The 22439-nt window shown below is 43.4% G+C and overlaps 1 protein-coding gene across 1 annotated transcript in view; it reads left to right on the top strand.

Moving 5' to 3' along the window:
• Positions 1-12104, top strand: part of LOC139319888 (sodium- and chloride-dependent GABA transporter 2-like) — an 81393-nt gene extending 69289 nt beyond the window's left edge. Inside the window, exons 11-14 of the mRNA XM_070947938.1 lie at positions 4825-4927; positions 5891-5991; positions 9396-9566; positions 11821-12104. Coding sequence (XP_070804039.1) covers positions 4825-4927; positions 5891-5991; positions 9396-9566; positions 11821-11919 — 474 coding nt within the window. The 3' untranslated portion in view covers positions 11920-12104. The remainder of the gene's footprint in view (positions 1-4824; positions 4928-5890; positions 5992-9395; positions 9567-11820) is intronic.
• The last annotated feature ends 10335 nt before the right edge of the window (positions 12105-22439 follow it).

Below are 22439 nucleotides of genomic sequence, written 5' to 3'. Positions count from 1 at the left end.
GAGATTCCACAGGTTAAGAATGCTTCAATGAAAATGGCTTTGTCCTGAACTTTACATTGTTCAACTTTATTTGATAACCTTTCAGTGTGACTTCTGTCGCAGAGGGAGGGAGGAAAAATGCCTCCCTCTTCACTTTCTCCATACCAATGTGGGCTAGAAATTCTTAAATTGCCATCTGACACTCTTATGCATAGCAACAGTTGCGCCTTCATTTCCACTCTGCTGTGAGAGCCGAACGCTTCGATGCTGAAATCTAAAACTAAAGATGAGAAATAGTTTGAATCCCACGTATCAGTACATTGTGATTTAGCTGGAATTGCTTTTTATGTCATTCCCTATTGACGTTTGAAGTCAATTTACTGTCCTTTGGATGAAAATGTGAGAGGGCGCACAGAACCAATTTTGCCAGAGTCACATAAAGTCGCTTTGTTGATGCAGTTCACAAGAATTCACATTCCTAATTTTTCTCCAGGAGGAGACTTTTATTTATTTGTTTGTTTGTTTGTTTGTTTGTTTGTTTGTTTGTTTGTTTGTTTTATTAGTCATATTTCTATGCCGCCCACTCTCCGAGGACTCTGGGAGGCTTACATCAAAGACAGTATACTAAATAGCATATTGCCCCCTAACAATCTGGGTCCTCATTTTACCCACCTCGGAAGGATGGAAGGCTGAGTCAACCTTGAGCCGGTGAGATTTGATCCGCTGATCTGCTGAACTAGCCGTCAGCTGAAGTAGCTGCAGTACTGCACCCTAACCACTGCGCCATCTCGGCTCTATATGTCTGTTTGTTTGCCCATCCATCCATCCATCCATCCAGTGGTGAAATTCAAATTTTTTTACTACGGGTTCTGTGGGCGTGGCTTGGTGGGCATGGTGTGGCTTGGTGGGCATGGCTTGGTGGGTGTCGCATGGGAAGGATACTGCAAAATCTCCATTCCCATCCCACTCTGGGACCAGCCAGAGGTGGTATTTGTCGGTTTTCTGAACTACTCAAAATTTCCGCTACCGGTTCTCCAAACTGCTCAAAATTTCCACTACCGGTTCTCCAGAACCTGCTGGATTTCACCCCTCCCTCCCTCCCTCCCTCCCTATCTATCTATCTATCTGTCTATCTATCTATCATCTTTCTATCATCCACCTATCTATCCACATCCACATCTCCATCCCTATCTCCCTATACATTTTACATTCTCAGGCTATAACTTTTTTTTTCACTTCTTCTCATAGTAATAAGAAACTTAAAAATGTATGAAGATGGCATTCTTGTGAAAACTTGACTTGTCTTTGGAATGTTTGTGGGGTCAAAGTTTAAGATAAAACCCCTGACATGGGTATGTATGTATATGTACTCTCTCTCTCTCTCTCTCTCTCTCTCTCTCTCTCTCTCTCTCTCTCTCTATGTGTGTGTGTGTGTGTGTGTGTATTTGTGTGTCACATTTGCAGGATATGGGAGTTGAAAAAAATGATCCACCTCAGTGTAAGCTGGTTTTCAGAAACTTTCTATTACAAAGGGGAGAAGAAGACCCAGAAGTGGGGAAGACAGATAGTTCTATTGATACCAGAAATGAATAACATGCTATCTTTAGATACGTTGAGTTATCAGGCTCTCCAAATACCAGTTAAAGTGAGAGGAAATATTCAGAATCCTGGCATAATATGTATAAACAGAGGACTGCTCATTCACTCCCACTTGATGTTTTCTACCAGTAGTAACTAAGCAGGAACTGAAAGCTTATTGAGTCACCGCAAAGTAATTTTAGTTTAAGAGAAAAAAAATGTCTAGGAAAATATTGTCTAGAAAACACTAGAACATGTGTTAACAAATGAGAATTATAATTTCCTGAACAGATATTTCTGTTGTTTACATACTGCCGAAACTCTTGTCCTTATAATCTTTAACTGGGCAATAGATTTGCCTATTCAGATTCTCAGTCATCCAGGTCATGGTTGTCTCAAAGGTGCTTTTTCAAAGGGCAACTGGACCAGAGGTGAAATGCTCCCGGTTTGGACCGGATCGCCTGATCCGGTAGTGATGGTGGCGGGTGGTTCGGAGAACCGGTAGCAGAAATCCCTGCTCCTCCATGCCCAGCTGAGCCACGTGATCATCAGAGGCTTTTTTTTAATTTTTAAAAACATTTTTTCTACAGATGCTTTTAAAAGTTAAAAAAAAAAAAAAGCCTCTGATGATCCCGCGGCTCAGCTGGGATGGTCAGAGTTTTTTAAAAGCATTTTTTCTATAACCTCTTTGGCCGAAGAAGTTGTAGAAAAAATGCTTTTAAAAAAAAAAAAAGTTGGCCACGCCTACCCAGTCACATTACCCCCCACCTAACCATGCCCACAGAACTGGTAGTAACAAATTTTACATTTCACCACTGAACTGGACTATGTTGTTGTTGTTTTCTTTCCTTTTTCCTTGAGGAAGAAAAAAAAACACATTTTGCTTCTCATCCAAGAAGCTTCATCAGTTCTGCCTGGATGGTGGGGGAGGGGGAGAACAGAATGAAGGATCGGTTCTGACATGGGCAATATGTTGCATCAGAGAGTGAAACCTTTCAACCAAGGTACCTCAAATGGACTATCTTACAGATTTTGTCCAACATCTGGGATCCCTGATTCCCATGGAATTGAAATTTGGCAAATTTTAACAACTTCTATAAATTTTATAAAGTATTTTATGACCTAAAAGTTGTCATAAAACAGTTTTATGACATCATACAAAATGTCAAAAAAAAAAAAAAACCATTTCCTGCCCTGACGTTTGACTGTGTAATGCAGTTCAGCGTAGCCCATTTTCAAGGCAGATACTTCCCTGTATCCCAACTTTTCCAGTGAAGGCTGTACGTTAAAAGTTCTGTCATTGTTGAAGGCATTTTGAGGAATCTTGTATGGATATATCTCTGAAAGGATGAGCCAAGGAGGCTTCACGGGTTGCCTAGCATTATATATAAAATCATTTGGGGACTTAGCAGCGTAAAAAGATATTCATCTGATCATCACAGGTTTTTTTATATATATAATTTTTAAATTTTCTTTTAATACAAAACATTCCATCATTCATTAAACAGTGTGTCGTCTGGGTACAATTTTTTGTGTCATAACAGTTAAAGCTTACCACCTTACTGTTGTGACCCAGGCCCACGTAGTTGATATTAAATGCAAACAGTTCCAAAAAACAAACAGATTTTATTAAAACAGCTGAGAATTAACTCATTCTCAGTGTATTCCAAATTTAATGAAAGCAAAATTCTCAAAACACCTTCAGTTTATCTCTGACCTTGGAATAATTAGACAAACTGCCAAAGGCTTTTCTTGGCAACAGTTCAGGAACAGAAGACGCTGACAAGAAAGAAATACATCCAAACATGAAGCAAATCTTTCAACGGTCGTTTTCCAGCAAAGAGGCCAAGAGCCATTGCTGGTCTTTTAAGCCTTATGGGAGGGGCCAATGATCTCTTGGCCCTACTCCCGAGTCATCTTCTCTGCTTTAGCTGCTCCTGCCTTCTGGCAGCTCTTCTCATATGAGCACTAGGAACAGGCTCCTCCTGTTCCTCTACCTCTCTGCTGTCAGCCTCTGGAGGCTCCAAAGTCCGCACATCACTCCCCGATGGCCCTGGCCCCATCTCTGCCTCTGATGCAGAGCCCCCATCCGGGCCTTCCCCAGCCTCCAGGACTGGCCCATGTTCTTCCTCAGCTGTTGTGGCTCCGTTACCTGAGCCTGTGTTATCGGCAGGAGAGGACTCCGAGAGTGAAGGAGAGGAGTTGGCAAGGCCTTCCTCTCCAGGACCCTCCTCTCTGGCAATGCCTTCGGTGTCCGCCGAAGGTCAAGAGATAGGCCCGGGGCCAAGCACGTCCACGCAGCCACAGGTGGACAGTAATGAGGAAGATGAGTCTTGGCTGGATCCTTGGCAGCGTCGCAGAGATAAGCACGTGCAACAGAAGAAGAGGCGTGCCAGGGATTAGGCTGAGTCATTGGACCACACCCCACAGGGTATAAAAGAGGGTGTGGTGGCCGATTCAGCTCTGTGACAAGCAAAAAATGGATATCGGACGACCTTCTTTGTATTTACTGGACTTTGTTGATTATTGTATATTGGCTTTGTTCCCGGACGAAGGGAGAAACTCCCCCCTCGTGAGTAAAGAATACCTGGCAGCCAGCCACTGAGTTGCTGCCAATTCTGATACCAGATAAACTGTTGTCGGCTAAATACTTTAACTGTTGCCTGTCTGTGGGGGTGCGTGTGTGAGACAGGGACAGAACATCAGCCTCCTCACTATCCGACTCTGCTGCCAGCTCCACAGGCTGCTGGTGGACCACAACACTTACTCATTATTTATATCTACTTTTAGCTTAATTTTAATACTTAACATATCTAATCTAATATTGGGCAAGAATTTGTATGTGGTTGGAGAAGATGACACAACAGCATATTGACTTAAAACCTGAGATATTCTTGTTGGGGATTTTACCAGGGAATTATAGTAAAGAAATTGTATACTTGATTATTTATGTAATAACTGAGGCTAGAATTGTATTTGCACAGAACTGGAAAGGTGAAGAGATTCCTGCAGATCAAAATGTGATTAAGAAAATATTGGAATGTGCAGAAATGAATAGATTAACACTTGCAATTAAAGGGAAGGAAGAATCTGATTATTATAATATATGGGATTTATTTTATCAATGTTTAGAGAATAAATATGAAAGTAATGTATAGCAAAGTTAAATAAATCAAGAAGAGAAATGTTATCATCATCACAGTTTTAAACTCTCTCTCCTCCATCTCTTTCCCAATCCCCACTGGGTGGGCATCTGCCCCTCTTTAGGGTGGGATGTATGTCTTCCAGCTCTTTGACTACTATGCTGCCAGTGGGATGTGCTTGCTCTTCGTTGCCATTTTTGAGACCATGTGCATTGGCTGGGTATATGGTAAGTACAATTGCAACAGGAAACAGGTCTTATTGGTTATGGGCCATCACCCTGGGCTCAACTCTTAGCAATCACATAGATAGAGCTAGATAGAAAACATATTTTTATTTATTTATTAAATTTATATCCTGCCCTTCTCCCCGAAGGGACTCAAGATACCTGTCAAAGACCAGTCTAGAACATCTCTGGAGCTGGAACACTATCCCTGAACTTTTCCATAACTAGTACTCCTGTTCGGTTGAAATCTCCAGAGTTATCTTCATATCTTCATGTGAGCCACGGTGGCGCAGTGGTTAAAGTGCAGTACTGCAGGCTACTTCTGCTGACTGCCGGCTGCCTGCAATTTGGCAATTCAAATCTCACCAGGCTCAAGGTTAACTCAGCCTTCCATCCTTCCGAAGTGGGTAATATGAGGACCCAAAATTGTTGGGGCCAATATGTTGACGCTGTAAACCGTTTAGAGAGTAAAGCACTGTAAAGTGGTATATAAGTCTAAATGCTATTGCTATCTGTTTCGTATTTGATATGAGTAAGTAGGGGGACCCTAGATGGAATCCCATATTGGTTTCACACAGGTGCAACTGTTTTCATTAGCAGAATGATAAGGGGGCAATTCCTCTTTCCTTTTTTCTCGTGCTCTTCAAGTCCTGGAAAAGTTTCTGGAGCAGATGCAGAGGATTTCAGAGAGAAAAGAAAATCAAGTTTATCCTTGAGTACTCTGAGCCTATCAGAAACCCAATATAAGAAAAGAAATAAACAGTTTTATGTTACTAATTTAACTGACCTTGAGAAACTGTTTATCGCTGTTTTGCTTCAGTGACTTTTCCTTGCTAATACCTTTCTGTTTAGTCTGCTGTGCTTCTTATTTTCTTGATCCTGGCTCTCTTCTCTGTTCCATAGGCGTTAGAGCAGACTTGCTCTGCCTTTCTTCCAATTTTTTGTTCTTTCACCCCCATTTCACAGGTGCTGATCGTTTCTACAATAACATTGAAGACATGATTGGCTACCGGCCTTGGTCTGTTATTAAATACTGTTGGTTATTCATAACACCAGCCGTCTGCCTGGTAGGTGGGACATCTTCATCTGGAGACCAATCCAGAGGGTACACAGGGAAATGGGTTGGACTCTTGGGCAAAAGAGACTTTGACCACTGTTTGTGGCTGCTGCCAGGCAACAAAGAAGTGGGAGGACAGGAGTCGTGGTGGGAATGGAAATAGAAACAATCCAAAGAGCAGATAAAATTACATTTGCATAAATCCCATCAGTTAAGTTTTAAATGCTGAAGAGCAGTTTTTGAGCAGTAGAAGCATATGTTCAAAGGGGTCTCCCAACTTTGGAAACTTTTCCTGACTTCTGCATAGATGCAACAGATGGAGACTGGTACAGTGGTGGGTTCCTCCCGGTTCGGTCCGGTTCGGCCGAGCCAGTAGCGGAGACGATATGACATCACCGAACTGGTTCTCACCCCCCGCCCTCCTCCCCACCCCCCCACATTATTCTTACTTTTATTTGGTCCCACCCCCAATTTATTGCTGCCTCCTGAGTCCCAGCTGATGACTAGAGGGAAAAAAAACTGTTTAAACTCTTGCCGCGGGGCTTCAAAGGGCCGTCCTACAGCTGATCAGTGTTAAAAGCAAACAAATGAGTCAGGTCGTAAGTGCGAGGACCTTCCAGAAATGACTCTGACCAGCTAGCCACGCTCACCTAGTCACATGACCTCCAAGCCACACCCACAAAATAAGCCACGCCCACAGAACCGGTAGTAAAAAAATTTAGAACCCACCCCTGGATTGGTACCTGTGTATATATGGGTGAGAATGATTAGAAATAGGACATTCATTCAGAATTCACCTGTCTGAAATGGTCTGGGGCCGTGATGGTGAACCTATGGCACGCATGCCACAAGTGGCACGTGGAGCCATATCTGTGGGCACGCGAGCGTTGCCCTACCTCAGCTCCAGTGCGCGCACTGATTCTCAGGCCTTCCGGACCCACTGGAGGCTGTTTCCGGCCTCTGGAGGGCCTCCGGGGGGTGGGTGGGTGGGGAAGGACGTTTTTACCTTCCCCAAGCCCCAAGAAAGCCTCTGGAGCCTGGGGAGGGCAAAAAAATGGGCCTACTGGGCCCACCAGGCCATTGCATGCCAAAAGCAGGGGGAGTGCAGGGGAGCGCGTGTATGCGCAGGGGGACAGGCACGTTGAATTATGGGTATGGGCACGTGTGCGCTCCCCCCCATGCTTCCCCCCCGCTTTTGGCACGCAACGGCAAAAAGGTTAGCCACCTTTTGTCTAGGCGGGTTTCCTGCTTGAGAAGGAGGTTGGACTAGAAGACCTCCAAGGTCTCTTCCAGCTCTATTCTGATTCAGAAATCTGGTCAACTTGGCTCATGGCCTCAAAGGATCAATTGTATACCCCAGCTGAATAGGTACACATTTGAATTAGATATATCATTTCATTTTGATGGTGGTTGATACCATTGCTATTTGTCTCCCACAATCATGTAAATGTCTGCCAGGATTTAAATGTTAGATTTTTTTTTTCACATTCAGTACTTCTAATTATTTATGGGGCCTATAGAAGTCTGGGAATTCTATTCCTGCAGAACATATAATAGTAGGAAAAAAATGAACAAAGTAAGCGAACACTTTCACCTTTAAATATGTAAATTGGTATACATGAGAGACGGGTTGGTGTAGCAGTTAAAGGTGCTAGGTTAGAAACTCAGAGACTGTGAGTTCTAGTCCCATTTTAGGTCCAAAGACAGCTGGGAGACTTTGGGCCACTCAATCTCCGTGAAAAGGAAGAAGAAAATGGCAAAACTAGTGAAACTTTGCCAAGAAAATAGCAGGGACTTGTCCAGGCAGTTGCCAGGATTTGAGACTGAGTTAAAAGCTCCCACAAAAGCATTAAGCACAGATTGTAATTCCCTGGCCCGATGTAAAATATCACATCCAGGAACATGTTCCAAATCTCAATTTCTTTGTCTTACCAATTTGTAAGACCCTGATTTATTGTTTCCTGATTGCTTATTTGTACCCTATGACTATCATTAAGTATTGTACCTTATGATTTCTGATGAACGTATCTTTTCTTTTATGTACACTGAGAGCATATGCACCAAGACAAATTCCTTGTGTGTCCAATCACACTTGGCCAATAAAAAATTCTATTCTATTCTATTCTATTCTATTCTATTCTATTCTATTCTATTCTATTCTATTCTATTCTATTCTATTCTATTCTATTCTATCAAATAAAATAGATTTTAGACTTTAGAGTAACTATATTGTCACTTTGAATGTACACTAATCGGCATACATTAAAGTGAAATTTCGTTGCATAGAGCTCTTGTGTCTTATTAGCAAAATCATTAGGAGAGTCTTCCCCTAATGCAGATAGTCCTCATTATATGACCGTTTGTTAAGTGACAATGTCGCTGAAAAAAAAGTGACTTAGAACCACACACACGATTCCATGATCAAAATTTGGGCGCTTGGCAACTGGCATGTACTTAGGACAGTTGCAGTGTGCTGAGGTCATGTGATCGCCATTTGCCACCTTCCTAGCCATCTTCCACCAAGCAAAGTCAGTGGGGTTCTCTTAATGGCCACCTGATTCACTTAACAACTATAATAATTCGCTTAACAACAGTGGCAAAAAAAAGGTCACAAAATTGGGTGCAACTCAATAATAACCACCTTGCTCAGCAACGCAAAGTCTGGTTCCAGTGATCGTCGTAAGCCAAGGCCCAGGGGTGAAATGCTCCCGGTTTGGACCGGATCGCCCAATCCGATAGCAATGGCAGCGGGTGGTTCGGAGAACCGGTAGCGAAAATCCCTGCGCCCCCCTCCCCCATGCCCAGCTGAGCCGTGCGATCATCAGAGGCTGTTATTTTTACTTCTAAAAGCATTTTTTTCTGCAACCTCTTCGGCGGAAGAGGTTGTAGGGAAAAAAAATGCCTTTAAAAGCCTCTGGCGATCCCAGCTGAGTTGCCTGATTGTCAGAGGTTTCTAAAAGCATTTTTTCCTGCAACCTCTTAAGGTTGTAGAAAAAAATCCTATTAAAAGTAAAAAAAAAAAAAGTTGGCCACGCCCACCCAGTCACATTACCCCCACACACACCAAGCGACGCCCACAAATTTTAGATTTCACCCCTGCTGAGGCCTATCTTTATTCACCAGGTTGAGTATTCACCAGGTTGAAATCTGGGATTACGTTATTCTGATCAGCACAAAATAAGCAAAGTGGTTCCTTAAAGATTGGTGCATCTAACGCAGTGTGTGTGTGTGTGTGTGTGTGTGTGTGTGTGTGTCAAACTCATGGCCCATGGGCCGGATGTGTCACGCGCCAGCCATCTCCTCCCCCAGTTTAGTGAAGGGGAAAAAAGTCGCGATACATCACGTGACGACAACATGGCGTTGCGAGTTTGACACCCCTGATCTAATCCTGTCTCCCTCACTCAATCTTTCTAGGCAACCTTTCTCTTTTCTTTGATTAAATACACTCCATTGACATACAACAAGAAATACGTGTACCCATGGTGGGGAGACACCGTCGGCTGGCTGCTTGCCCTCTCTTCAATGATCTGCATCCCCCTCTGGATCGTCTACAAACTCTCCACCATTAAAGGATCCCTGAGAGAGGTAAGACTGGCCTTTTTCAGATGGAGACTGGGATGCAAAGCGGCTGAGTCAGGAAGTCTGCCTCGGCTTTCAGAGGTAGCTTTGCCATGTTCCAAAATAACGAATGGGTTTCCTTGCACTAATTTGCTAAGAATTGCTCTGTTACTGGCAAGAACCAGTGACTTTATTGGATTTGCGTTGGCTTGAGGGCTGCACAATCTAAATTGCCTTTCTGGGTGTTTGTTATTAGCTGTGTAATACTTCAGCAATGTCACAATTGAGAACTTAGCTTCGCAGTATCCCATCGTTTCTTTCTCCCTCCTATGCTTATTGACTTTCAGTCAAATATCTTATTTCCTCTGTGACATTTGCAACTAGTTTCCTTTGATTATAAGGAGTATCCAGTTCAGAATGACTGTAAAAGAAATATTTGCAACATGTATGTGGGAGAGGGTTGTTTTTTTAATGCTGCTTTTTTTTTAAAAAAAAATGCAATGCTGCTTTTCAAAGAACAAGGTTCAGCGATCTTATTCAAAATTAAATTGTCCCAAAGTAGTGACCCAAAAATGCTATAGCTTTATTTATTCTGGTTCAAAATGAACACCAAGTGATATATTGAAGTTCTACTGTTTCAGAGTAGGGTTCCTTCTAGAAATAATTAACTGAAAGAGCAACATGAACTCCAATGTTTGGTATGAATTCAACTCAGTTTAATGATCCAGGGAATGACGCTGGACCAGTGGCTGTTTTTCATATTCAAAACCTTCAGTCCTCAATTTACAACCACAATTGGGACGAGAATTTTTGTTGCTAAGCAAGGTCCAATTTTATGACTTTTTTGGCCATAATTGTTCCGTGAATCACTGCAGTGAATCACACGGTTGCTGGGCAAATTCAGTTTCCCTCGTTGACTTTGCTTGTCAGAAATCAGCTAGGAAGTTTGTAAATGGCAATCGAATGACCCCGGGACACTGAATAGCAGTAGCACTTTGATTCATATACCACCTCACAGTGCTTTATAGCCCTCTCTAAGCAGTTTATACAGTCGGCCTATTGCGCCCAACAATTTTGGGTCCTCATTTTACCCACCTCGGAAGGATGGAAGGCTGAGTCAACCTTGAGATTTGAACTGGTGAGATTTGAACTGCCAAATTGCAGGCAGCCGGCAGTCAGCAGAAGTAGCCTGCAGTACTGCACTCTAACCACTGTGCCACTGTTGTGGCTTTTTGCCAAGCGCCTGAATTTTGACCACAAGGCTGTGAGGATGCTGCAATGGTTTATAAGTACAGTTGTAAGTCCCTTTCTTCAGTACCACTGTAACATTGAACAGTTTCTAAATGAATGGTTCTAAGTGGAGGATTAGTTGTAGGTTGCCTGTTCAAGGCTTAAATCCATTTCTGTGCTTTCGGAGAGGAGACCTGATAGAAATGAATCAAATATATATCCATTGCTAATTTTTGCACAAGGCACACTCGTAAACATTCACAAAAGGATCAGGTGAGACAGACCTACAAGTACTCCTTGACTTACAATCATTCGTTTAGTGACCGTTCGAAATTACGAAGGCACTGAAAAAAGTGACTTATGATCATATTTCACCCTAATGACTTTTGCAGCATCCCTTTGGTCATGTGATTAACATTTGGGCACTTGGCAACTGGCATGTAGTTATGTATTTATGATAGTTGTACTATCCTGAGGTTATGCAATCACCACTTGTAAACTTCCCAGCCGACTTCCGACAAGCAAAGTCAATGGGGGAAACCAGATCCACTTAAAGTCCACACAATTCATTTAACAAGTGGGGCCAAAAGGTTGTAAAATGAGGCACACCTCACTTAACAATAGCCTCGCTTAGCAACATAAATTTTGGCCCAAAGTTGAGGACTACCTGTGGTTAGATTCTTTGACCACAACTTTTCTGGCAAACAGCAATATTTTCCACCCACCATTTTATATGGAGCCGCGGTGGCGCAGTGGTTATAGAGTGCAGTACTGCAGGCTACTTCTGCTGACTGCCGGCTGACTGCAATTTGGCAGATCGAATCTCACCGGCTCAAGGTTGACTCAGCCTTCCATCCTTTTGAGGTGGGTAAAATGAGGACCCAGATTGTTGGGGGCAATATGCTGACTTTGTAAACCGCTTAGAAAGGGCTGTAAAGCACTGTGAAGCGGTATATAAATGCTATTGCTAAGTGCTATATGGTCTCATCAGAATCGCCATAGACATTTCCATCCACCCTTTCATATGGTCTCTCTCTATTTCTCTTTCCAGAGATTCCAGCAGCTTGTCTGTCCAGATGAAGACTTGCCTCAGAGAATGTGTCCAGGCCATCATCTCTTCCCTATGACAGAATTAGATCCCCACTATTAGGAGTGGAATCCTCAATCTCTGATGGACAATCTTGGCCTATGACCAAGAAGAGAGGGACCAGCCACCTTGTTTCCCTCTCTTTGTAAGAACCTGGGAAGCTGCTAGAGAACGAGGGGTCTCCCCAGAAGTTGGGGTGCAAGGCAATGCTGCTTCTTCTGTTTAGCAGCATATTTAGAGGAGGTAATTTAAACCACAATGTTCTCCTATGGGTCTGTCTAGGAGTGGAACAGGAAGGACAGAATACTGTGGTGGAAACTTTTTAACAGGAGCAAAGAATTCTTCTTGCATAAGATGTAGGGAGTGTTCCAGCCCATTTATAAAATCCACGTTTCTTCCAATGATTTATTGCTTATGTGTCTGTGTGTTTTTTATTTTTGTTTTTTTTAAAAAGGGAGTGAGTCCTTGCTTCATCTCCAGACTGAACCATTTTTCTATTGCTTTCATTAGTTTTTGAACTTGGTATAGCATGATTCATAATTAATACTCTTACTCTTTAAGACCACATGATAGGTGGGGCTGATGGAAATTGCTTTTGTCGCTGGCCACTTCTGATGGATTTTACCTGGCTCAATGGTGGAATAGGAGAACTTTTAAAAAAATATCTGTTCCCATATACTAGTGATGGCTAACATTTTTATTGTCGTGTGCTGAAAGTGTGTGCGTGCCAGCACCCATAATGCAATGCATCCCCCATGCATGTGCGTGTGACCCCCCCATTCCACCCACCCCCACACATACACGCGTGACCCCCCCCAACCCCAGTTTTGGGCATAGTAGGCCTCCCTGCAGCCTCTTGGGGCCAAAAACGGGCCATGGGGGGCAAGCCACACCCCCAAGCCTCATTTTGGGCCTAGTAGCCTCCCTGCAGCCTCTTGTGGCCAAAAACGGGCCATGGGGGGCAAGCCACACCCCCAAGCCCAGTTTGGGCCTAGCAGGCCTCCCTGCAGCCTCCTGGGACCAAAAACAGGCCATGGGGGGGAGGGGCAAGCCACACCTCCAAGCCTCATTTTGGGCCTAGCAGGCCTCCCTGCAGGCTCCTGGGACCAAAAACGGGCCATGGGGGGGCAAACCACACCCCCAAGCCCCATTTTGGGCCTAGTAGGCCTCCCTGCAGCTTCCTGGGACCAAAAACGGGCCATGGGGGGCCAAGCCACACCCCCAAGCCCCATTATGGGCTTAGTAGGCCACCCTGCAGCCTCCTGGGGCCAAAAACGGGCCATGGGGGGCAAGCCACACCCCCAAGCCCAGTTTGGGCCTAGCAGGCCTCCCTGCAGCCTCCTGGGACCAAAAACAGGCCATGGGGGGGAGGGGCAAGCCACACCTCCAAGCCTCATTTTGGGCCTAGCAGGCCTCCCTGCAGGCTCCTGGGACCAAAAACGGGCCATGGGGGGGCAAACCACACCCCCAAGCCCCATTTTGGGCCTAGTAGGCCTCCCTGCAGCTTCCTGGGACCAAAAACGGGCCATGGGGGGCCAAGCCACACCCCCAAGCCCCATTATGGGCTTAGTAGGCCACCCTGCAGCCTCCTGGGGCCAAAAACAGGCCATGGGGCAGTGCGGCGTTTCCCCCCCCAATGCCCCGTTTTAGGCCTAGTAGGCCTCCCTGCAGCCTCCTGGGACCAAAAATGGGCTGAGGGGGAACATGCCACACACTCCTGTGCTCCCACTCCTCCCCTTGCTCCCCCTGCACATGCAGCCCCTGTCCCCCGCACATGTGTGCACAACCCCTGCACATGCATGTACCTTTCCCACGTGCACACTGCCTCCCTGCACATTCCAAAAATCAGCTGGCCAGCAGGAGGCGCATGTGTGCGCAGGCGCGGTGGAGCTTAGCTGGGCGATGGCTCACATGGCCGCAGAGAGGGCTCTGCCTGCCAGTTGTGGCACGAGTGCCATAGTTCGCCATCAGGACCATCATATACAGCACAGTCCTGCTTATCCAACTTGGACACTATTTCATTTTTTAAAAAAAAAATGGGACTAAAGCCACTGAAGAAAGGATGAGAAAAATATGGCTAGACAAACGCTCACGTTTTCACAACTATAACAGAATAACAGAATTGAAAAGGATCTTGGAGATCTTCTAGTCCTGCTTCCAGCTAAGGCAAGAAACTCTATACAAGAGCCTGGATAGCTCTGCAGACAAGGCACTGTAATTTAACACCAGCTGTCTGCAATTAAAGTAAGTTCGAATCTTGCCAGGCTCAAGGTTGACTCAGCCTTCCATCCTTTCTAAGGTAGGTAAATTGAGGACCCAGTTTATGGGGGCAATAAGCTGTAAAATATACAAAAGTATGAAGGCTATTGCTTAACGCACTGTAAGCCGCCCTGAGTCTCCGGAGAAGGGCGGCATATAAATCAAATTAAAAAAAAAAATTCAGACAAATGGTTGTCCAATCTCTTCTTAAAATCTTCCATGTTGGAGCATCCACAAAGTCTGGAGGCAGGTCGTTCCACTGATTAAGTGGAGATGATTTTTCACTTTGAGTGAAAAATTTTGGAAGAATACCTTGACGAAATCAGTGCAAAACACACATGAAATCAGTGCGAAACACATGAAATCAGCATGAAACACAGTAACGGTGCTCCATCACTGGAGGTTTTTAAGAAGAGATTGGACAGTCATTTTTCCAGAACGGCATAGGTTCTCCTGCTTAAACTGAGCATTAGATTAGAAGACCTCCAACGTCCCTTCCAACTCTGTTATTCTGTACTCTGTAAACATGCTTCATTGTTAATCTATCTGATGAGTTCATTTGCGCTATTGAAGTATACCTGAGCTGCATATCTACCTAGCAGGGTTCCCGAATCCATGCTATGTCTGGTGCAGCATCTCATTATCCACTAGTTGGTCTGTGGTGCTCTCTTCCATAAATCACAGCTGCTGCTGTAGTATCATCACATACGCTGCAATATTTCATGAGCTGCAGTGACCTGCTATCCCACAGAATGGAAGAATTCAAAGAAAAGGTAATCCTGCTCAGACATTCAACACCAATGTTGGTTATTGCTGAAAATCACCACAGTTCTTTCTTTTTTTTTTTAAACCCCATTTTTTAAAAAAATCATTATTTTCATAGACCTAGCATGCATATCTTTCTTATTCAGAACTTCCTTATTCATTGACTTCATTATTTGGCTATTATGCAGCAATCTCTTTTGAGGGTTGACAAGAGGCACATTTTATGAAACCGAGTCATATGATCAAGCCAACGGCATGGAGGAATTGTAGGCTAGAATACCAATAGCAATTGGATAACGCTTCCATATCAATAGAACTTTAGAAATGACTAGGTGAAAAGTTTGTGTTTAGACCCATAATTATGCAGCTTTACGGATCTGAACTGGTCACCTCTTTTCAACAGTAGGAAATAGGCCTTTATTTTTAAATCACAGTCCCATCTATTATTTAGGGCGCAACTGCAGCATGAATATTTGTGCAACTATTTAACAAATCTTCTGGAAAATCCACTGCTAAGAAGGCTAGTGATGACCGGGGGAGAAATGTAATAGCAATCTCCCCACCTTCCCAAACTCTCCAAATAAGGAAAACTTTCATGTGCCAATCCCAATGCATTCCTCATATGTAATTCCTTCTTCTTCTTGTGCCGTATCCGTCATCGGATGTTGGCGATCATGTTGGCAATCCTATTTTTATCAATAGCCACACGAAAAAGTGCGGCTGAGTTTTGTCCAAACCAATCCCTAAGATTTTGAAGCCATGATGTTCTTCTTCTGCCTGTAATTCCTAGTTTAAAAAATAAACGATTGCATAGCAGCATGAATTAGATTTGCTTTAATGTACGGTTAACGTATTTAATGTATTGGTTGACCTTGGCTGAGCTCAGAAAAGCTAAGCAAGGTTCAGTCTTGTTAGGATTGAGATGAAAATCCACCAGAAGCTACCAGATCTGCAGTAGAGACTAGAACATCAAAAAAGCATCCTAAAAGAAGAAAAACCAAACCACTTCCAAATTGTGGTCTAGAAAACTAAATAGGTATTTTCATGAAATCAAGAGAATTCCAATACAGATCAAAGGAGAACTGAGTTTTTTTTTAAAGCTGATATAAAAAGCTCCTGTAAAGACTTCTACATGTAGTAATCAGGACATTCTGTCTTCTGACTTGCGCATAATGGCCTTGAAAACTACCTTTGTGGTTTTGTCTCCAACAAGCAAAATATCTTGCAGTGGCCATTTTTTATCTTCTACCTCTCACAATGATAGATCTGTCAGCAGAGCAGATCTCTTAGTGCCTTTCAGTAATCTTGGACTACAACAGTCATAATCTCTTGCTGCTATTCATACTGGCTGAGGCTGATAGGAGTTGAAATCCAAAACAGCTGGTAATTATCTATCTTAAACTTAATATTCTATCCTATGTGGTTGTTAGGGACATGGTGGCTCAGTGGCTAAAATGCTGAGCTTGTTGATCGAAAGGTCGGCAGTTCAGCGGTTCGAATCCCTAATGCCGCATAATGGGGTGAGCTCCCATTACTTGTCCCAGCTTCTGCCAACCAAGCAGTTCGAAAGCACGTAAAAAATGCAAGTAGAAAAAATAGGGAGCACCTTTGGTGGGAAGGTAATAGCGTTCTGTGCGCCTTTGGCATTTAGTCATGCCGGCCACATGACCATGGAGACGTCTTCGGACAGCGCTGACTGTTCGGCTTTGAAACGGAGATGAGCACTGTCCCCTAGAGTCGGGAACAACTAGCACATATGTGTGAGGGGAACCTTTACCTTTACCTTATGTGGTTGTTGTTTTTTTAAAGAAAGGCGGAGGAGCTAATAATCCATTCCTATCCTTGGTTTCCTCCTATAACAGCCGCATTCATCTTCACCAAATGCAGTGGAGAGCAGGATTAGCATGGGCACTGAGCCTCACAAATTGCCAAGCATGCCTTGAAACGGAGTCTTTCATTGGCCTGCTTTTTTTCCCCTTGTACAATTAACTGAATTCAAACTCAGGAATTTGCAGTCTCGGCTTACTTCCGGTTTCATCCCTTTGAATGAGCAACCTGAGACACTTTAAAAGAATGCCAAATTCATTAAGAACGGCAGACCCAGTGCCATTATTAGGCAGAGTGGAGCAATCTCCTAAAGTCGCAAAGGAAAGGAGATAAGAGACAGCTACTTACTCGGTCTGAACCGTTCGACTGCTTCGAAGCAAGCTGTTCTCTTGGAGAACAGTTGTGTCCTCTAAAACGTGTCTCCAACCTTGGCAACTTTAAGCCTGGCAGACTTCAACTCCCAGAATTCCCCAGCCAGCTTTGTTTAAAGTTGCTACGGTTGGAGACCCCTGCTCTCCAACATCCCAAAAGAGCAGTGGGGAAGCAGATGTTTTTTGAGAGTCAGCCCAGATGTTTGCAATGGATTATCAGACAGAATCAGAATGCAGCATTTGGGCTGCCAGAGTCCATTATGGTTGGGGGAGTATCACAAATTTGAATAAATAATAATACCAACCGAAATTAATCTATGTTTATAAAGTGCCCGCAGGAAACCTGGCATTTCTTCAGGAGCCAGAAAAGAGCTTAGAAGAGAAAGGTATCTTAGAATGACATCAGAAAATGAGTAATTGGTTTAGATTTGACGAGGAATTTGGAAAGTTAATTCTATCCACCACAAGATGTCCCTAGTACATTAGTTTCTCCTAGGGACCAATAGGCAAAAACAATTTAGATGAACTTGGAGTGGAGTCATTGGGTATGCAGAGTCTTCCGTAGCAGCAGGATTTATGTCCCGGAGTCCAAAATAGCCCCTGAATAGCAAACATAATTCTTATGACCCTTACCTCAAAGCATCATTTTAACATAATAAGAATTCATTTGGAGTGCTTCGTATAGAGTCAATCGACTCAGCAGATGGAAGGATGGTGCGTAGGGAAATACGGCTTTGTGGTGACAAAAGTCATAGAATTCTTCTATTTGCTTGGATAATATTTCACCCCGATATTGAAGAAATTATTAGGGCCGCGCAAAGCAGTTGAGAGAGATGCTTTATAAAGCGTGCTAGCGCACGGCGCCCAATTTCTACAAAGTACTGACACTTGCATTAATTGGAATGCATTTGTATGTGTGTGTGCATCCTTCATCCCTGCTGGGGATCCCAGTGGAGGTATCACTATGCATATCCAGAAGCAGCTATGCATCTGCTGTAATGATTTAAGGAGAAGCGCTCGGTTGTACTAACACATATTGCGAAGCACCTCTTCTAAATGCATTATACCATGCCGGTATCTATACTCATACAAATGGAAGCTAGCAACGAATCTTGTGGGGGCAGTTCAACTTCCAACAGTGGGCTCTTCTTCAGTGTTCTGGTCAGCCTGCATGGCCTCTCCAAAATCCATAGTATATGTTGAGCTCAAGTGAATTAATTCCATTGCTTAATCCTATCTCCTACACAATCCTACATCCTATAAAATATATCCTATATCCATGATGGCGAACCTATGGTACGCGTGCCAGAGGTCAGGGGTGGGTTCTACTTACCTTTACTACCGGTTTGCAGCAGGGCCGCGCCCGCGCACATGCGCAGAAGCATTTTGGTGACGTTGGGGTTGGTGGGTGGAGCCTCCCGACGGTTTTACTACCGGTTCTATAGAATTTTAAATCGTTTTTAATTGGGTTACTGATTTTAATTTGGTATTGTATTGTGATTTGTATTGAAGTTGTCATTTTGTAAGCCGCCTTGAGTCCCTAGGGAGAAAGGCGGCATATAAATCGCAATAAATAAATAAATAAATAAATAAACTGGGGGCAACCAACCACTGCCAGAGGTGGCACGCAGTGCCCTCTCTGTGGCCATGCAAGCCGTTGCCCCAGTTGAGCTCCGCCGCACATGCATGCACACCTCCCACTGGCCAGCTGGTCTTCGGGTCTCTGTCATGCATGCATTGGGGTGGGGCTCATGCGTGGGGCTGTGCGTGCATGTGCAGGGAGTGGGGCACATGCAGGAGGACCATGTGCACATGGGGGTGGCCACGGGAGACCGCATGTGCATGCATGGGGCAGCGGGGCGCATGCAGGGGGATCACGCACACATGTGCAGGGGCGGGGGCAGGCAGGGGGCATCCGCATGCGTGGGGCACATGAGGATGGGCTGTGCACACATTGCATTTTGGGGGTTCAGGCTTTGGGCACTTGGTCCGGAAAAGGTTAGTCATCGCTGTCCTATATCCTACAGCTATAGGATTCTATAAATCCTATATCCCATTCTACATGTTCTATCAGTTTTGGTCACCACATTATAAAAAAGCTGTGGAGACTCTAGAAAGAGGGCAGAGAAGAGCAACCAAGATGATTAGGAGACTGGAGGCTAAAACATACGATGATGAACAGTTGCAGGAACTGGGCCTGGCTAGTCTAGTGAAGAGAAGGACTAGGGGAGACATGATAGCAGTATTCCAATATTTGAGGGGCTGCCACATAGAGGAAGGAGTCAAGCTATTTTCCAAGGCACCTGAAGGCCAGACAGGGAGCAATGGATGGAAACTGAACATGGAGAGATTCAACCTTGAAATAAGGAGAAATTTTCTGACAGTGAGAGTGTGAGATGTAAATGCCTTATTCCCTAATGTGTAAATAATGTATATATGGGACATCGGGGGTTAACTTATTCTTTGGTTCCTAATGTATTCATAATTCACCACTCCCATTCTTGGCTCCACCCCTTGTATATATAAGGAGCCACCTTCACCATTTTCCTTGCTTCTATCTGTGAATATTCAGTGAATATAGAATGCCTGTTATAATTAAAGAGAAATATATTTAAACCTCTAACTCTTATTATCATTATTGAGTCTGATCCTGAAAATATTGCAACAAGCTGGTAGCAGAGGATGGTTAATTGACTCAATAAATACTTAAAGATGTCTAAGAAAGATAGGCCCAACACCAGGGCCTACAGCAAAGAAATAGAAACTGAACAAGAAATAATCAACGAATCCACAAACGCGATTTCGAGAGAATCCGAAGAATACACCACTGAAGAAGAAGAACTAATAAATGAAAATAATGACCAGGAGGAAATCGAAATAGAAAATAACGAACTCAGGTCAGAGATATTAAAACTATTAAAAAGCCAGAAGAATGATGAAAGCCTCATCGCGAATCTCCAAGAAATGCTGAAAAACAGCGGAGCAGCGAGAGAGAAAAACATTGCTAAAGAGAAACCCAAAGACCAAAAAACTGTGAGTGATATGACTACAGAGAAAGTCGTTATGAAAAAGAAAAGATGTGATCCCGCGCGAAATTTTGAATGGCAGCCATCTTGGTTCCAACAAGCCTCCAAAGTGAGCGAAGCAGAGCCAATCAAAATGCTCAGTTCAAAATTTCTGGCGCGAAAAACGTTATCAGACAACGAAAGCGAAAAGGAAGATTCAAACTCTTCAGAAGAACCAGAATCAGAAAGCGAAGACGACTTAACGAAATCCCAAGTAAAGTCAGCAATGAAGACGCTTTTTGCTGCATTTGGGCCAAAATTAAAATTTTCCAGAGCGACAACGAAGAAGCTAGAGAACAAGCCGATACCTCAAGACCTGCACGCTCCCATCCTGACTTCGAGAGCGACGACACCCGAGCCCAGAGAGCCATGTCGATTCCGCCCTACACCGCAGACCGGATCAAGTACCAACGCACACAAAAGAAAGAAAAGAGCAGTCGCCGCCATCAAAACTCCTAAAACCGAGCCAGAAACCGACTCGTCTGAAGAGGAGCGGAGCGAGCGAGCTGCAATGGAGAGAACCTTCCACGACGACGCCAAAGAAGAAATGAGCAACGCGCATGTGCGAAACTACGTAGACGGTCCGGAAAGACTTGAACTGGCCAGAGAACCGCGCAGACTCGTTGCAAGCATCCCCATGCCGTTTTGCAATTTCCTGCACTTGCGAGACCACGGACTACCTCAGGTTGTAAGTAATGAACAAAATAATGTGGGAAACTTACCCAGTGACTTCCCAAAACTTAGAGTTGATGGCATTAATTTGCAAGAATGGTATCAACAGCTCCAGGTTGTCTTTATGAAAGAAAATTTGCTATTCTTTATCACTAGTCCTCCAAGAAGACCTTGGACTTTAAAAATAGATTGTTTACATCATAGAGCATTTTTCTTAATAATATCTAGCGTGTCTCCTACAATGTATCATAGCATCAAACCAAACCTAACTGTTTCAGAAATAATTCAATGCATGTTTAATCTGTTTCACAGCGATAGTGTAGCTACCACTACAAGAATGTCTAAGGATTTCTTTTCTTCCAGAGTAAAACCAGGGGTTTCCATAAGTGAGCATTTGATATCTCTAAACAAAATAAGAGCTGAGCTGCATTTGAGGGGAGAAGTGATTTCAGATCAAACAATGAAAAGTGTTATTATCAATTCACTTGATTCATCATGGGATAGTTTTATGTCACACTTAGACACCATCAATCTAGGATATTTATCCATAGAAAGTCTATCTAACAAATTGATAGCAGAAGACAATTCAAGAAAAAATCGTTCCAGCAATCACACAGAACACAAATCTTTTAGGAAGGTAGCTTTCCAGGAAAAATACAATGAAGCTTTTAAATGCCATAATTGTGGGTCCAGGGAACACAATAGAAGAGACTGTCCCAAAATCTCAAAGGAGAGACATAGGTCAGAGTATAGGAGCAAATACAATTATAGACAGTCTTCCACAGATAGACATAAATATAGAAGCCCACCAAATTACAGAGATAGTAGAGGGGGTAGAGAAAATTCAAAAGAGAGAAAATCTGGTTCACTGAATGGACTAAATAAACAAGACAGCACTAAAACACAACAAAATGAGAACAATAATTGGCTTATTGATTCTGGGGCAACCAACCACACCACTAATAACAAAAATATATTGTCTTCATTTACAGAAGATAAATTTGTAATAAAGGTAGCTAATCAAGAAAAGGTTCAAGTATTAGGCAGAGGAAATGTGACCTTGCCTGGCCTAGGAAAAATAGAGGGGGTATTGTTAATTCCAGAAATACCTCATAACATACTAAGTGCCATAAAACTAAGCAGAGATTCTGACATCAATATAGTTTTCTCAAAGGGGAAAGCAACTTTAGAGAAGGACAAAACAAATGTAGGCACTGTGATGATTAAAGGAGGCCTACCCTATCTAATAACAAAAGAAAGATGGTTACATAACATTGATTCAAATATGGAAGATTGTATTGAGGCAGATGATGAAAATGTTAGTAACAGTGACAATGATGAATGTAAAATATCTCATGATCACGCAAATACACACAATGAGAAGAAACCAAGAATAGGTAAACCAATTCATGATGAGTGTGCTCACATCTTGCATAGGAAGTTAGGACATGCAAGTTTTCCTGTAGTACAAAAAATGACTGAACACGCAGAAGGTGTCAAAATAAAAAATTGTGAAAATTATTTGGAATGCTCAGTATGTAAATCCACTAAACTAAAAACTAGTCCCAGACCAAAAAAATCCAACAGATCAACTAACAAAATTTTTGACTTAGTACATATGGAC

This window comes from Pituophis catenifer, unplaced genomic scaffold, assembly GCF_029215685.1.
Source record: "Pituophis catenifer annectens isolate HBS135680 unplaced genomic scaffold, rPitCat1.0.hap2 SCAF_7, whole genome shotgun sequence".
Classification (NCBI taxonomy): Eukaryota; Metazoa; Chordata; class Lepidosauria; order Squamata; family Colubridae; genus Pituophis; species Pituophis catenifer.
The sequence above is the reverse complement of the archived record's forward strand: the minus strand, read 5'-3'. Positions and strand labels throughout refer to the sequence as shown.